This window comes from Lissotriton vulgaris, unplaced genomic scaffold (assembly GCF_964263255.1).
Source record: "Lissotriton vulgaris unplaced genomic scaffold, aLisVul1.2 SCAFFOLD_516, whole genome shotgun sequence".
Taxonomy (NCBI): domain Eukaryota; kingdom Metazoa; phylum Chordata; class Amphibia; order Caudata; family Salamandridae; genus Lissotriton; species Lissotriton vulgaris.
The window spans coordinates 1,045,950-1,060,177 of NW_028249857.1; the positions used below are offsets into that span (position 1 = coordinate 1,045,950).

General features: G+C 45.1%; 1 protein-coding gene across 1 annotated transcript in view; it reads left to right on the forward strand.

The window, feature by feature from the left end:
* Nucleotides 1-2,667: 2,667 nt before the first annotated feature.
* The window catches only part of LOC147663472 (uncharacterized), a 45,183-nt gene continuing 33,622 nt past the window's right edge, over nucleotides 2,668-14,228 (forward strand). Inside the window, exon 1 of the mRNA XM_086950424.1 lies at nucleotides 2,668-2,980. Within this exon, the coding sequence (XP_086806550.1) occupies nucleotides 2,668-2,980 (313 nt within the window). The remainder of the gene's footprint in view (nucleotides 2,981-14,228) is intronic.

Below are 14,228 nucleotides of genomic sequence, written 5' to 3' on the forward strand. Positions count from 1 at the left end.
AGGAGTTGGGTTTTCTGCTTAAATAGTCACTGTAGGGACTTATAGCGGACTTTCTTTGGGTATTTCGTAATTCTTACGGGATCAGTAATTTTGGATTCCAACAACATCTTCCTCATAAAAAAATTGTCTGCTTCGTGATCGTCTAAAAAAAAATCTAAAACTGTGATGTGCAAAAGTAGTGTAGTAGTATTCTCTAATATTTGGGAGGGACAGCCCTCCTTGTACAGATGTGAGATACAAAGTGCTGAGTGCTAGTCTCTGAATTTTTTTTTGCCCATAGAAAAGAGGAAATCATGGCATCCACTTTATTAAAAAGGGATACCTGGATTGAGCAAGGGGCTGCACTAAAAAGAAAGTTAAAAAGAGGTATAATAGACATACGAATTAAGGCAGCCCGTCCCATTATTGATAACGGCAGTAGGTTCCAACGATCTAATTGCGAACCAACCCTTTTTAACAGAGGAATATAATTTAATGAATATAAATCTTCCAAATTTTCAGAGATAAATATTCCCAGATATCTCTTTGGGCGGGTGTTATAAATCTGCCTAAATTCCGGCAATTAGTGTCTACAGTGCAGTTGGCTAAGATGATTTCCATTTATTAACATTTATCTTATAACCGCCTTACTTTTGAAAGTCAGTGAAACATTTTTTAAATTTCTACTTGACTTGTAGGCTTTGAATTTAAGAAAGGGCAATGTCATCGGCATATAATGTTATATTTGTCATTCCGGCTACAGGTACTGTGTCGGTCATTATCCCCCTAATTGCAATCGCCAAAGGTTCAATAAATAGGGCAAATAAAATTGGCGATAGGGGGCAACCTTGATCCGTGCCTCTGTTAACTTGACATGTCCCTACATTTATATTATTAATAATAATCTGTGCCCTAGAATTCTCATAAAGTTGTTTCGGAGGGAAATAAAACCAAACGGAAAATCAAACTGTGCAAAATCGCAAATAGACAGTCCCATGATACCAGATCAAAAGCCTTTTCAGCATCTAAAAGCCAAACTTGCGCTTCCACCTTATTAATCTTAAAATAATCCAGTGCCTCCTATAAAAATGTTGTATTCGTGTGGAGATGCCTTCCTGCCATGAAGCCACACTGATCGGGGCCTATAAGAGACCCTACTATTTTATTCAATGGTTCGCTAGAAGTTTCGTAAAGATTTTATAATTTGTGTTTAGGAGACTTATGGGCCTATATAAATTCGTATTTTCCTTGTCCTTTCCTTTTTTTAGGATGGTAACGACTACTGCCATGTGAAAAGAGTCCGGAGAAGATCCTCCTTGTAATAAACATTTTGCTAATTGCAAAAACTCTTTACGGAAAGTGCCATCACATTTTTTAAAAAGCTCCACAGGAAGGCCATCTTTGCCATTAGCCTTGCCTCTGGAAAGAGAGTGAATTACCTCATCGAGTTCTGCCTTTGTGAAGTCCACAATCAGCAGTTTTTTCTCCTCATGTCCCTAAAAGTGAGAGGACAGTGATAATGGAGGGCAGGGGCAAGTATGATCCTTGGCCCAAGTGCTGTGGTCACATAAACAGGCAATGTCTGGAAATATCCTTAGTACATTCTTTTTGGAAACAATTATTTGAAACAGAACATGTGTTGTTAAATACGTTTTTAACAGTGGTTCTTAACTCACTTTGGTTTCAAAATGTTGTAAATAGTCAGTATCATTCTTACCCAATAAAATGATAACCAATTTACAAGAAAGTGAAAGTTGAATGCAACATTTGGTCTATTTGGGACTCAAACTTGTGGTCTGCAGCTCACAGCAGATGCCAATGATTGCCCACATTTCACAGGCGTTAATCCCGTAAGAACAAAACAAACGGCAAACTCCTTCTGCAAACACATCTGTGCACACAATACCCTACAGAAATGCATAACAGGATCTAGACAGCACTATTCAGGACAGTTCTTTCATTAAACAATGCATACTCCATACTGACCCGGCAGCTGGTATACAATCAAATGAAAATGACGGAGAGTAAGTAAATGCAAAATCAGAGAATAGTGAGCCTCCAAGCGAGCACCTCTGAACCGTAAAGCGGGCCCGGATTCCAAAAACACTTCTGCACTATACTGGTGGTTTTAATGGGCTGTACAAATGCAGGTAGCATGACATATTGAAGAGCAGACTTTTCTATACCCTTACAATCATTATTTGCGAATCAGATAGTACCTCAATTTCCTTAGATAGCGACACGGAACCTATCGAGTCGGCGCAAGAGACAGTCCAAAAAATTACAAAAACAAGACTAAAAACTGCTGCCATAGAGATGAACAAAATTGCGGTGAATACCAAACCCAAATACAAGAATAAAGTTAAAAACAATTCTAGACGTAAGAACCTGGCTAGAGTATCTCGCAGAGCCCCTGCGAAATCAGTTGTAAAGAAACTTGACTGGGACAATACATTGGAGAGCTGTGCACCATCTATGGGGGGGCTTGAGAGCGCAGATACAGGTACTCACGAGGCTATTTCTCAGGGATCTGAGGGGGGTGCCTCCAACTTTGAAGTCTTATTCTCTACCTTAAAGCAAATACAAGGTGAGGCTCGCGCTGAGAGTCAAAGGGCAAGCAGGAGGGCCAGACATGCAAATAAAAAAATACAATCTTGTTTGCATAAAGTTAATAAAATGTATGAAGAAATGGTTGGGAGAGTATCTGAGGTGGAGGTCAAAACGGGAAAACTGGAGGATGATTTTATCAAAATGCAGGATGCTAGGAGAGACCAGGACAAGACAACGGCGGACATGCTTTGGAAACTAGAGGATTTTGAAAACAGACAAAGGCGTAATAATGTCAGACTACTTGGGATTCAGGAGGGAAAGGAGGGGGGCGACGCACGGGGGTTTGTTGTTAAGCTATTAAAAGGTGCCTTCCCAGAGCTGTCTTCATGGGATTGGGAACATGAGGTACAAAGAGCACATCGATTCCCGATGACGCGGAAGGAGACACAGGGTAAGCCCCGCGCGATATTATTTTATTTCGGGAATTTCCTATTGCGTGAAGAGATAATCAGCAAGGCAAAACCCCCAGGCCAAGCGCACCTATAAGGATGTTGAATTCTTTGCCCGCCCTGACTTCTGCCACACCACCGTGGAAAGACGGTGGCGGTTGAGGCAGCTTATCACCCCCTTCCAGAACAATTTGTTTGCTCATTTGATCACTCAGCTGCTTTGCTGCTTTGCTGCTTTGTGCTGCGCCCGATTTGTCCACTCATTTAATTACATAGAGCTCCTTACTTTAGCAGAGCAGAGTAGCGCTAGTCCATATCGGACTAATTAACATACTAGCAAAGCGCGCTGCAACGCTGAGCTTCACCTGAAGTGCCTCGCTTTAACTATTGTGTCTCCCTGTGCCCTAATAGTAACTTTTAGCGTGTGATTGCAAGTGTGTGCCCGGACTGCCATTTTGTTTACTACCTTGTTGTTGTTAGTCTCCCCTCCCCGGATATCCACCCCGCCTCCCAGCTGCTCCGCCCCCCCACAGTGCATCAGGCTCGGTCTGTCCACACGACCTCTGTGACCATTCTGACTCGTCAGAGACGGCTGCTCCTCATCACGCTGCCTCCCCGACCCCACTGCGGTATCGTTCATTCATCTGCTGTGCTTTGCCCAATTTGTTTGCTCATTTGATCACTCAGCTGCTTTGCTGCTTTGCTGCTTTGTGCTGCGCCCGATTTGTCCACTCATTTAATTACATAGCGCTCCTTACTTTAGCAGAGCAGAGTAGCGCTAGTCCATATCGGACTAATTAACATACTAGCACAGCGTGCTGCAACGCTGAGCTTCACCTGAAGTGCCTCGCTTTAACTATTGTGTCTCCCTGTGCCCTAATAGTAACTTTTAGCGTGTGATTGCAAGTGTGTGCCCCGACTGCCATTTTGTTTACTACCTTGTTGTTGTTAGTCTCCCCTCCCCGGATATCCACCCCGCCTCCCAGCTGCTCCGCCCCCCCCACAGTGCATCAGGCTCGGTCTGTCCACACGACCTCTGTGACCATTCTGACTCGTCAGAGACAGCTGCTCCTCATCACGCTGCCTCCCCGACCCCACTGCGGTATCGTTCATTCATCTGCTGTGCTTTGCCCAATTTGTTTGCTCATTTGATCACTCAGCTGCTTTGCTGCTTTGTGCTGCGCCCGATTTGTCCACTCATTAAATTACATAGCGCTCCTTACTTTAGCAGAGCAGAGTAGCGCTAGTCCATATCGGACTAATTAACATACTAGCACAGCGCGCTGCAACGCTGAGCTTCACCTGAAGTGCCTCGCTTTAACTATTGTGTCTCCCTGTGCCCTAATAGTAACTTTTAGCGTGTGATTGCAAGTGTGTGCCCCGACTGCCATTTTGTTTACTACCTTGTTGTTGTTAGTCTCCCCTCCCCGGATATCCACCCCGCCTCCCAGCTGCTCCGCCCCCCCACAGTGCATCAGGCTCGGTCTGTCCACACGACCTCTGTGACCATTCTGACTTGTCAGAGACGGCCGCTCCTCATCACGCTGCCTCCCCGACCCCACTGCGGTATCGTTCATTCATCTGCTGTGCTTTGCCCAATTTGTTTGCTCATTTGATCACTCAGCTGCTTTGCTGATTTGCTGCTTTGTGCTGCGCCCGATTTGTCCACTCATTTAATTACATAGCGCTCCTTACTTTAGCAGAGCAGAGTAGCGCTAGTCCATATCGGACTAATTAACACACTAGCACAGCGCGCTGCAACGCTGAGCTTCACCTGAAGTGCCTCGCTTTAACTATTGTGTCTCCCTGTGCCCTAATAGTAACTTTTAGCGTGTGATTGCAAGTGTGTGCCCGACTGCCATTTTGTTTACTACCTTGTTGTTGTTAGTCTCCCCTCCCCGGATATCCACCCCGCCTCCCAGCTGCTCCGCCCTCGCCCCTCCCCCCAACTCCTTTATATGACTGATGTACTACCGCGCAGCGTTCACGCGCAGCGATCGCGCCCAATCCGCGCCAAAGGTGCGCCAAAGGTAAGCCCGTCTACGCCCGTCCGCGCCTGGACCGCGCCCAGTGCCAGACCCCCTGGTTTCCGTAATGCCCAGCCCACTCGCATCACTTACGATGCCACCACCCTCCTAGCCCTTAACCCCGGCCGTTCCCTCAACTGTGTCCAAGCCGCTCCTGGACATACCGATGGACCCTTCTCTTGCAACTCCTGCAAGTTCGACGGCGCCAAAACGAACTCCTCATCCACCAACACCATACAGAGACCTGACACCAACCACCTAAAATGCATCCTGCTCAACACCCGCTCGATCCACAGACACGCCATCGACCTCTGGAATCTACTAGACACCATCTCACTGGACGTCGCCTTCCTAACAGAAACATGGATGAATGCCTCTTCAGCCCCAGACATCACCATTGCCATCCCGGAAGGATACAAGATCATCCATAAGGACCGCATCAAGCAAACAGGAGGAGGCATCGCTATCGTCCATAAGAATTCCATCCGCATCTCAACCAGCTCTGACGCCAACCTTGCCAGCGCCGAACACCTCCACTTCCAGATCCACACCGACCCCAAGACCACACTCAGAGGCACCCTCCTCTACCGGCCTCCAGGACCCCGTGCACAATTCAGTGACAACATCACTGACTTTATCACCCCACACGCCCTCCCCTCCGAGGAATACATCCTATTGGGAGACCTCAATTTTCACCTGGAAAAGAGCAATGACAGCAGCACCACCACCCTTCTGGACAATCTCTCCAACCTCGGACTCAAACAACTTGTCACTACACCCACCCACATTGCAGGTCACACACTCGACCCTATCTTCACCTCCAGCAAACATGTCTCATTCAGTCACACCACAGCTCTTCATTGGACGGACCACAGCTGCGTTCACTTTATCTACGATAAGACCACTATCCACAACCATCCTCAACCCACCCTGCGAAGAAACTGGAACAAAATCACCATCAACCAGATCTCCTCATCGCTTCTTCTAAACCCCCCCGCCCACTCCTCAAACCCCGACCAAGCAGCCATTAACCTCACCCAATGGCTATCCAACAGCGCCGACATCCTAGCACCGTTGAAAAAGCGTCAAATCAAACTTGGCAGCAAAAACGCCTCCTGGTTCAACGATGATCTTAAGAAATCGAAGAAACTCTGTCGCTCCCTCGAGAAGGCCTGGAAAAAAGACCCACACACCAGCACCAGGGACGCCTTCAAAAACGCCACCCGCATACACCACCAACTAATCCGGTCTGCCAAAAAAGCCACATTCAAAGACCGACTAGATAACAACGCCCACAACAGCAAGGAATTATTCAACATCGTCAAAGGATTTACCAACCCATCAGCCAACTCCAACGACATCACCCCCTCCCAAGCCCTCTGCGACTCCCTAGCTTCCTTCTTCCACAACAAAATCGCAGACATCCAAAACAGCTTCGACAACCGACCCGAAGTCCAACCCACCCAACCTTCTGCAGGACCTTCACCCCCCTTGAACATCCTTAACGACTGGAATCCAATCTCCACTGAGGACACCATCCGCCTGATGAACTCCATCCACTCAGGATCCCCAACTGACCCATGCCCTCACCACATCTTCAACAAAGCAGACTCCATCATAGCACCACACCTCCGAGATGTCATCAACTGCTCCCTCAACTCCGCCACCTTCCCGGAAAGCTGGAAACACGCAGAACTCAGCGCCCTTCTGAAAAAACCCACAGCTGACCCCACCGAACTCAAAAACTACCGCCCCATCTCGCTTCTTCCATTCCCGGCCAAAGTCATCGAGAAAGCTGTCAACAATCAGCTCGCCGCCTTCCTCGAAACCAACAAATCCCTCGACTCATCACAGTCCGGCTTCCGAGCCAAACACAGCACTGAGACCGCACTTATCGCAGCAACAGACGACATTCGAACTCTACTGGACAATGGAGACACAGTCGCCCTCATCCTCCTTGACCTCTCCGCTGCCTTCGACACAGTCTGTCATAGCACCCTTCTACAGCGCCTCAGAGACGTCGGAATCCAATGAAAAGCACTGGAATGGATCACCTCGTTCCTCACCGGAAGAACCCAGAGAGTCCGCCTCCCTCCATTCAAGTCAGAGGCCTCTAAAGTCATCTGCGGCGTACCACAAGGATCGTCACTCAGCCCCACCCTCTTCAACGTATACATGAGCCCCCTTGCGGCCATCGCTCGCCAACACAATCTCAACATCATCTCCTACGCTGACGACACTCAACTAATCCTCTCACTCACCAAAGACCCTAACACCGCCAAAACCAACTTACACGAAGGAATGAAAGAAGTAGCCGAGTGGATGAAGCACAGCCGTCTGAAACTGAACTCAGACAAAACAGAAGTCCTCATCTTAGGCACCTCCCCCTCCGCCTGGGATGACTCTTGGTGGCCAGAGGCCCTTGGAAAAGCACCCATCCCGACGGACCACGCACGAAACCTGGGCGTCATCCTGGACTCCTCACTCTCGATGACCAGACAAGTCAACGCCGTTTCATCATCTTGCTTCAACATTCTTCGCATGCTCAAAAAAACATTTCGCTGGATCCCCACCGAAACTAGAAAAACGGTCACCCACGCACTGGTCACGAGCTGCCTGGACTACGGAAACACCCTATACGCCGGTACCACTGCAAAACTCCAGAAAAAACTCCAACGCATCCAGAACGCTTCAGCCAGGCTCGTACTAGACATCCCGCGTAAAGAACACATCTCTGGGCACCTGAAAAACCTCCACTGGCTCCCCGTAAATAAGAGGATTACTTTCCGCCTCCTAACCCACGCACACAAAGCACTTTACGAACTTGGACCCGAATGCCTCAACACACGACTGTCCTTCTACACCCCCTCCCGTCAGCTACGATCCTCCAACCAAGCCCTTGCCACTGTACCTCGCATCAACAAAACCACCATGGGAGGTAGATCCTTCTCCTACCTGGCAGCTAAGACCTGGAACTCACTTCCCACTCACCTTCGCCTTACTCAGAACCACCTAGCATTCAGAAAGCAACTTAAAACCTGGATATTCGACAAGTAATTCCCCACCCTTCCTCAAGCGCCTATGGGTATGTAGCGCGCTATATAAATCTTGACTTGACTTGACTTGACTGGAGGCTTATCTCATGTTTCCAGCACGACTGAAGGTTGGTTTAAATGGAAACTTTAAAGTTTTTTCTCATAATCATGGCACAAGAGTACCTCAGCTTTTTGCGTGAAACTAGAGGTCAACATAAGTCTCACCATAAGGAACTTGTGGAGTATGACGCACAAACTGTTGCTATTAGAGACATTCCCCATAAAAAGTAAAAAAAGAGAGAGACTAAGAATATTATGGAATAGTAGAATACCATTGTATGTTTAATTTCTTGGCTCCTGAGTTAAGAGTGTATATTTTTATTTCTGGGTCTCGGAGATATGTAGGCCTGTATCGGTGTTCTGGCAGGTATCATTAGTTATAGACTGGTGGTCGGGGTTTAACACTATTTTGGGGAGAGCACCTTGAGCAGCATTTATCGTTTAAGAGAATCATGGGAGGGAGGGCGTGACATCCTGTAGGCTACGTCGGCCAGACATAGGTCCTTTGGACCTATTTGCCTGTAGGGGGGGTGGGTTTCTGTGGGAGGGTTGTCTGGGGTGGGGGAGGGAGGGAACAAGGGCAGGGCACAAGGGCATTGGAATCTGTTGGGATTATGAAGAACACAATTTGAAACGGATGCATGAGTATGGTTATTGTATTGAAGGGATTGTGAACACGAAAATGGGAATCTGTGTAATCTGTGTAATCTGTGTAACAGATGCAGCGAAGAATGAATCTGATAGCTTGATAAATAAAAGTGAGCAGGCAGCCGATAGTCTCTTAAAAATTAGATATGTCTCTTAGATTTGTAACGTGGAACGTATGTGGCCTAAACGATGTCCAAAAGAGACAAAAGATAGGAGTTCGATTGCGACAGATGAACGTAGATTATGTATTCCTGCAAGAGACACATATAATGAGCACCCAAGAGTTCTGTCTCAATCAGTTGGGGTTTCACTTAATAGTAAGATCCAAGCAAGGGACAAAAAACAGAGGGGTAGCTATTCTTTCAAGGAGTAAAAATGTGGTAATCGGGAAAAAATTAGAAGATCAATGGGGTAGGTGGGCTATGGTTGAGATCTTGATAGAAGGAGTATGGACAACACTAGTGGCGGTGTACGGTTCAACCCAGGATGATCCAGAAATCCTACAGCTCTTAGATTCTGAGTTAGCAGCCTGGCCCCCTCAGGTTATTATAGGAGGTGACTTGAACATTAATGGGGTGGAGGGACTGGGAGTAGGCTTGACTAGAAGCTATAAAGGTAGGAAGAAAAGAGTACATAAAGCTCTGGTTGATCTTTTAGAAAATAATACCTTGCGAGATGTCTGGGGCACAATTAGATCGGAGCAAACAGGCTTCACATATTACTCTGCACCACACCATATTTGTGTCAGATTAGATTACTTCTTGATATCTAATGATCTAATGACTAGAGTAAAAATTGATAGGCTCCCACAAATTTTTTGTGATCACAATCCCCTAATATTAACGATGAAGCTAGAAGGGAGAACAAGATTAAGTAGGGTTTGGACATTTGAAAGAGGGCTCCTCTTGGACAATGACTATATATCATATATGTCCAAATGCATCAGTGAGTTTTTTGAAAATAATAGAGGGAGTGCCCCGGTGGGAGTTATATGGGATGCTTTTAAGGCGGGTGCTCGTGGAGAGACATGCAGCTATAGTGCTTATAAACGGAAAGTAGAACGACTCCGGCATAGTGATATAGAGAGAGCCGTATCAGAGGCAGAGGAGCAGCTTAAAAAGTGTGTCATAAGGGGTGAACCAACTGAACAATATATTATAGACTTAATGAAAGTAAAAAGTGAAGCTGAAGAGGACCTGGCAAAAAAGGCAGCACAATACTATACTATTAGAAGGGAGAGGTGCTACGAGTTTAGCGAAAAAGTTGGACATGTTCTTGCCATGCGCACCAGACAGATAGCGGCAGACGGGACTGTCAGGGAGATCAGGGATGAAAATGGAAGATTACACTCAGACTCTGAGGAAATTAGGGCAGTGTTTAGGAAATTCTACCAGACACTATATGACGCCCAACACCCCAGTAGTGCTGAAGAGATAAGTGAATACCTTCAGAATATTCCAGTTGAGAGGATCTCTACTGAAGATGCAGAAGGGTTAGAGAAATTGCTGGACCATACTGAGATTAAAGAAGCTATGGGCAATCTCCCCTCAGGAAAGGCCACTGGCCCGGACCAGCTACCTTTAGAGTTTTACAAGACTTTTTGGGGAAGTTTAGGGCAGGATTTAAGCAAAACGATCCAAGCTGCCCAGATGGGTGGGTCTATCCCAAAATCTTGGGGGGGGTGCCGATATTGTCCTAATATTAAAAAAAGGGAAGCCGGCGACTGAGCCAGGGTCCTATCGACCAATTACGTTGATGAACGACACCCAAATATACTCGAAAGCTCTGGCAACGAGATTCGCTGGAGTAATAAGTGCCCATGTCAGCAGTAACCAACACAGCTTTATCCCCGGGAGAGGGACGACTCACCACACCAGGAAAGTCATAACCTTGTTTGATGCCACTGAGGTCACAGAAGATCCGATGGCAGTAATGTTGCTGGATGCTGAAAAAGTATTTGATCGGATCTCCTGGGACCATTTGTGGCATACCCTAATAAGAGCTGGGTTTAAGGGTGGTTTCGTGAAAGCTCTACAGACCCTGTATAAGGAACCGGTCGCAGCCCTAAGAGTTAATGGGGCATCACGGGACAATTTACGATCAAAAGAGGTACACGGCAGGGGTGCCCATGCTCCCCGCTGCTATTTTCCATGTATATGGATCCATTAATTCGTAGGATAGAGTCATGTCCAGAAATCATCCCGTTACATACATCATTGGGACCTTGTAAGATACTTGCCTACGCTGATGATGAGGCGGTGATAACACCAAACCCCACGGAAGCGACCGAGCTGGTAGAGGCAGAGGCTCGCAGATTTGGGCAAGTTTCGGGCTATGCCCTGAATGCTTCAAAGACTCAGATTATTAAAAACTCAGTGACCTTTTGTGACGATAATCGAGTGGTCCAGGCAGGGATGTATTTAGGAATCAATATTTCAGCGGACTTAAATACTTTGGTAGAAAAAAATATTGCCCCAATAATAGATAAAGTAAAGAAAGACTTGGACCGATATGAGAATCTCCACCTGTCGCTAGTAGGATGAGTTAATATTATTAAAATGTTGGTCTTGCCAAAAGTTTTGTATATTTTTAGGGCAATACCACTTTTTGTTGATAACAAATTGTTCAAAATTTGTGAACAGATGATTAATCGTTTTATTTGGGCTAAAGGTAAGACACGGAGGGCATTGAGGTATATGTCGCTCCCGCGGGAAAGAGGGGGATGGTCACTACCGGATTTAAAGTTGTATTGTTGGGCTGCAGCACTGCAAGGCATGGTGGGATTGATTGGAGGGGCTGAGGTGGATGGTTGGGACAAGATTGGCTCGCTCGCTATCTATGGTTTGGTTTTGGGTATAAACGCTGAAAATGTATTTCTGAGATTCACGGAGGAAAGTTACTTCAAAAGAACACGATTCAAGACAGTAATGACTGCCTATAATATATGGAAAGGATTTTCCAAATAGGTTGGAATTGGGAAGTACAATGCATGCACTAGATTTAAAAACAACCCTTCTCTATCTAGTGCGGTTTTCTCAGGAGCTGTTTTTCAAGAATGGGAGAGGCGGGGGATAAGAAAGATCGGAGATATGTTTGGCAGTTACGGTATATTACAATTTACGGAACTGCAAAATAGACATACTTTGAACACAAAACATTTCTTCAAATACCTCCAAATAAGAAGTTGTATACTGAATAAAAAAGGGGGATCATTGGGCTTTGAAAGAACTATAATGATGGACCTTATAGAAGATGGCTCTGATTGTACTATAAAGAGGTTCTATTTAGAAATGACAAAACTAAAGAAAGATGATCTGGAGAAATGGATAGATAAATGGTCTGTAGATTTTGATATAGCTAGGGATATCTTTACTGAGTCACTAGAAATGGGAAGCAAAATGTTGTGTTCATCATCTCTTCAGGCCCAACATTATAAGATTTTATATCATTTATATTACACACCTGGGAAAATTGCTCAATGGGGGGGGGGGATATCCGGAACTACTTGTTTTAAGTGTGGCAGCACAGAGGCGGACCTGATACATATCTTTTCGGTCTGTCCACACCTAGATAAGTTGAAACAGGACATTGGGAATTTTTTTCAGAATGCACTATTAACAACAATAGAGCTAACCCCAGCTGTCATGTTATTGGGGGTCAGTCTTGATGGACACTCAAATTGTAAAAACTTTATATTTGTAGCAATGGCGATTCTTAGATTGTTAGTGGCCTCGGCTTGGGTTGACCCAAATCCTCCTTCATACTATCAATGGCTGGGTAAAGTATTATCAGTACAAACATTGGAAACTGCTATTTACGCTAGGAAGGGAAAAAGGGTAAGAAATTGGGTATGCAAATCTGGGGTCCTTTTATTCGGTGGAAGTTAGGAACCGAATGTTGAAAGATGAAGAATTTGTTTTACTGAATATTTGAGTATCTGAATATGAATGTATGATTTTGTGTTCTATGGCTTTGTATTTTGTATATGTGAATTTGTGTTCTATGATTGTGTATTTTATTGTGCCCTGCTCATGTCACAAAGAAAAAAGGGGAAAAAATTCTTTCAATATAAATATTTAAAAAAAAACAATCATTATTTGCTTTCTACAAACTTTACAGTGGTGAAGTCTATTAAACTTTCATCCTGCATGCTTAAGATGTTCTTTAGAGGTTATACCTGTATTTTAGAAAACAAAATGTATTCTGGATGTACAGTGAGATATACTTCCAAAATAAATAAAATCAGCAAAAATATATGACGCACATTAATATAAAAAAACACAATTGAGGCCATATTAGCAAGAATCTTGTTAAAATTATCGCTTTTTAAGCGGCAGGAAACTGCCACTAAAACGGTGATAATATGCCTGCTAATGTGCGCTATAGAATTCCAATAGAAGCCCAGGTGAGATGTACAGGACATCTAACTTGGGCTTCTATTGGAATTCTATAACGCATATTAGCAAGCACATTATTGCCGTTTTAGCTGCAGTTTTAAAACAGGGATCATTTTAATGAGCTTAAGCCTTGGCAAACGCAACCCACGCAGAATGTTGAGATTGGCTTTGGTGCATACCAGCAAGGTCTGTGGATATGGCTAATATGGCCCAAAGTGCGTCAACTGGCATATGCGTAGTTCTTTTAATGTGTTCTGTGGAGCCTACTGCAAACCGTGCTACTTACTGTCAGTGTTGAATTGTGGTTTTCCTGATTTTATATTCACTGGGGCTTTTGAGCACCGACAGGTAGGATTTGAAGGACTACCAACATGAAAACGATACCAGAAATGATTTCTTGAACTTCGCTGAACTGTACAAACAGCAATGCACCCCAACAGCCTGCTAAGACTAACAGTGAAGTAGCAAGGGAGCCATTGGCCTTCGCACAACCAAAGAAACTGTGACTGTTTATCGACAATATGGTAGAAAAAGGTGTGAGAAGTTAGCCTGGTGTATGATGTTCACTATTCTAGTGGGCACCTTGCACCTGTCTAATCCTTATTGATGGCAGGTTATAAAGTCAACCTTATAGAAAGCTATCCTAGTGGTAGCTGTGGAGAGCAGCCTTCAGGCTAAGACTTGGAGATGAGTTAAAGCAAGTTGTTTTACCATTTATAATCTCTTAAGTACCAAATGAAAGCACACCACAAAAGGTATATATCAAATATATATGTATTTATTCTAAACACAACCCATCTGCACTCTTTATGAGGTCAGAGGTAAAAGTACAATACAAGAAACTTAATTGGCTTATGAGAAGTTGCATAGTATACATTTTGCCCTGGGGGCCTCACAAACCATATACTAAAATAGTGGTATAAGAACCATGTGAGAGTTAGAAAGCAGGCCTGGGTCTGTGGAATCGCTGGGGCTACTCAGAACAACCAAAGGTTAGGCTTTAGGAGTCCCACGGGAGACGCGTGCAGTGTCTAAACACAGCCGCGGGTTACCATTGACTTTCTATGGGAAACGAACAAGTTA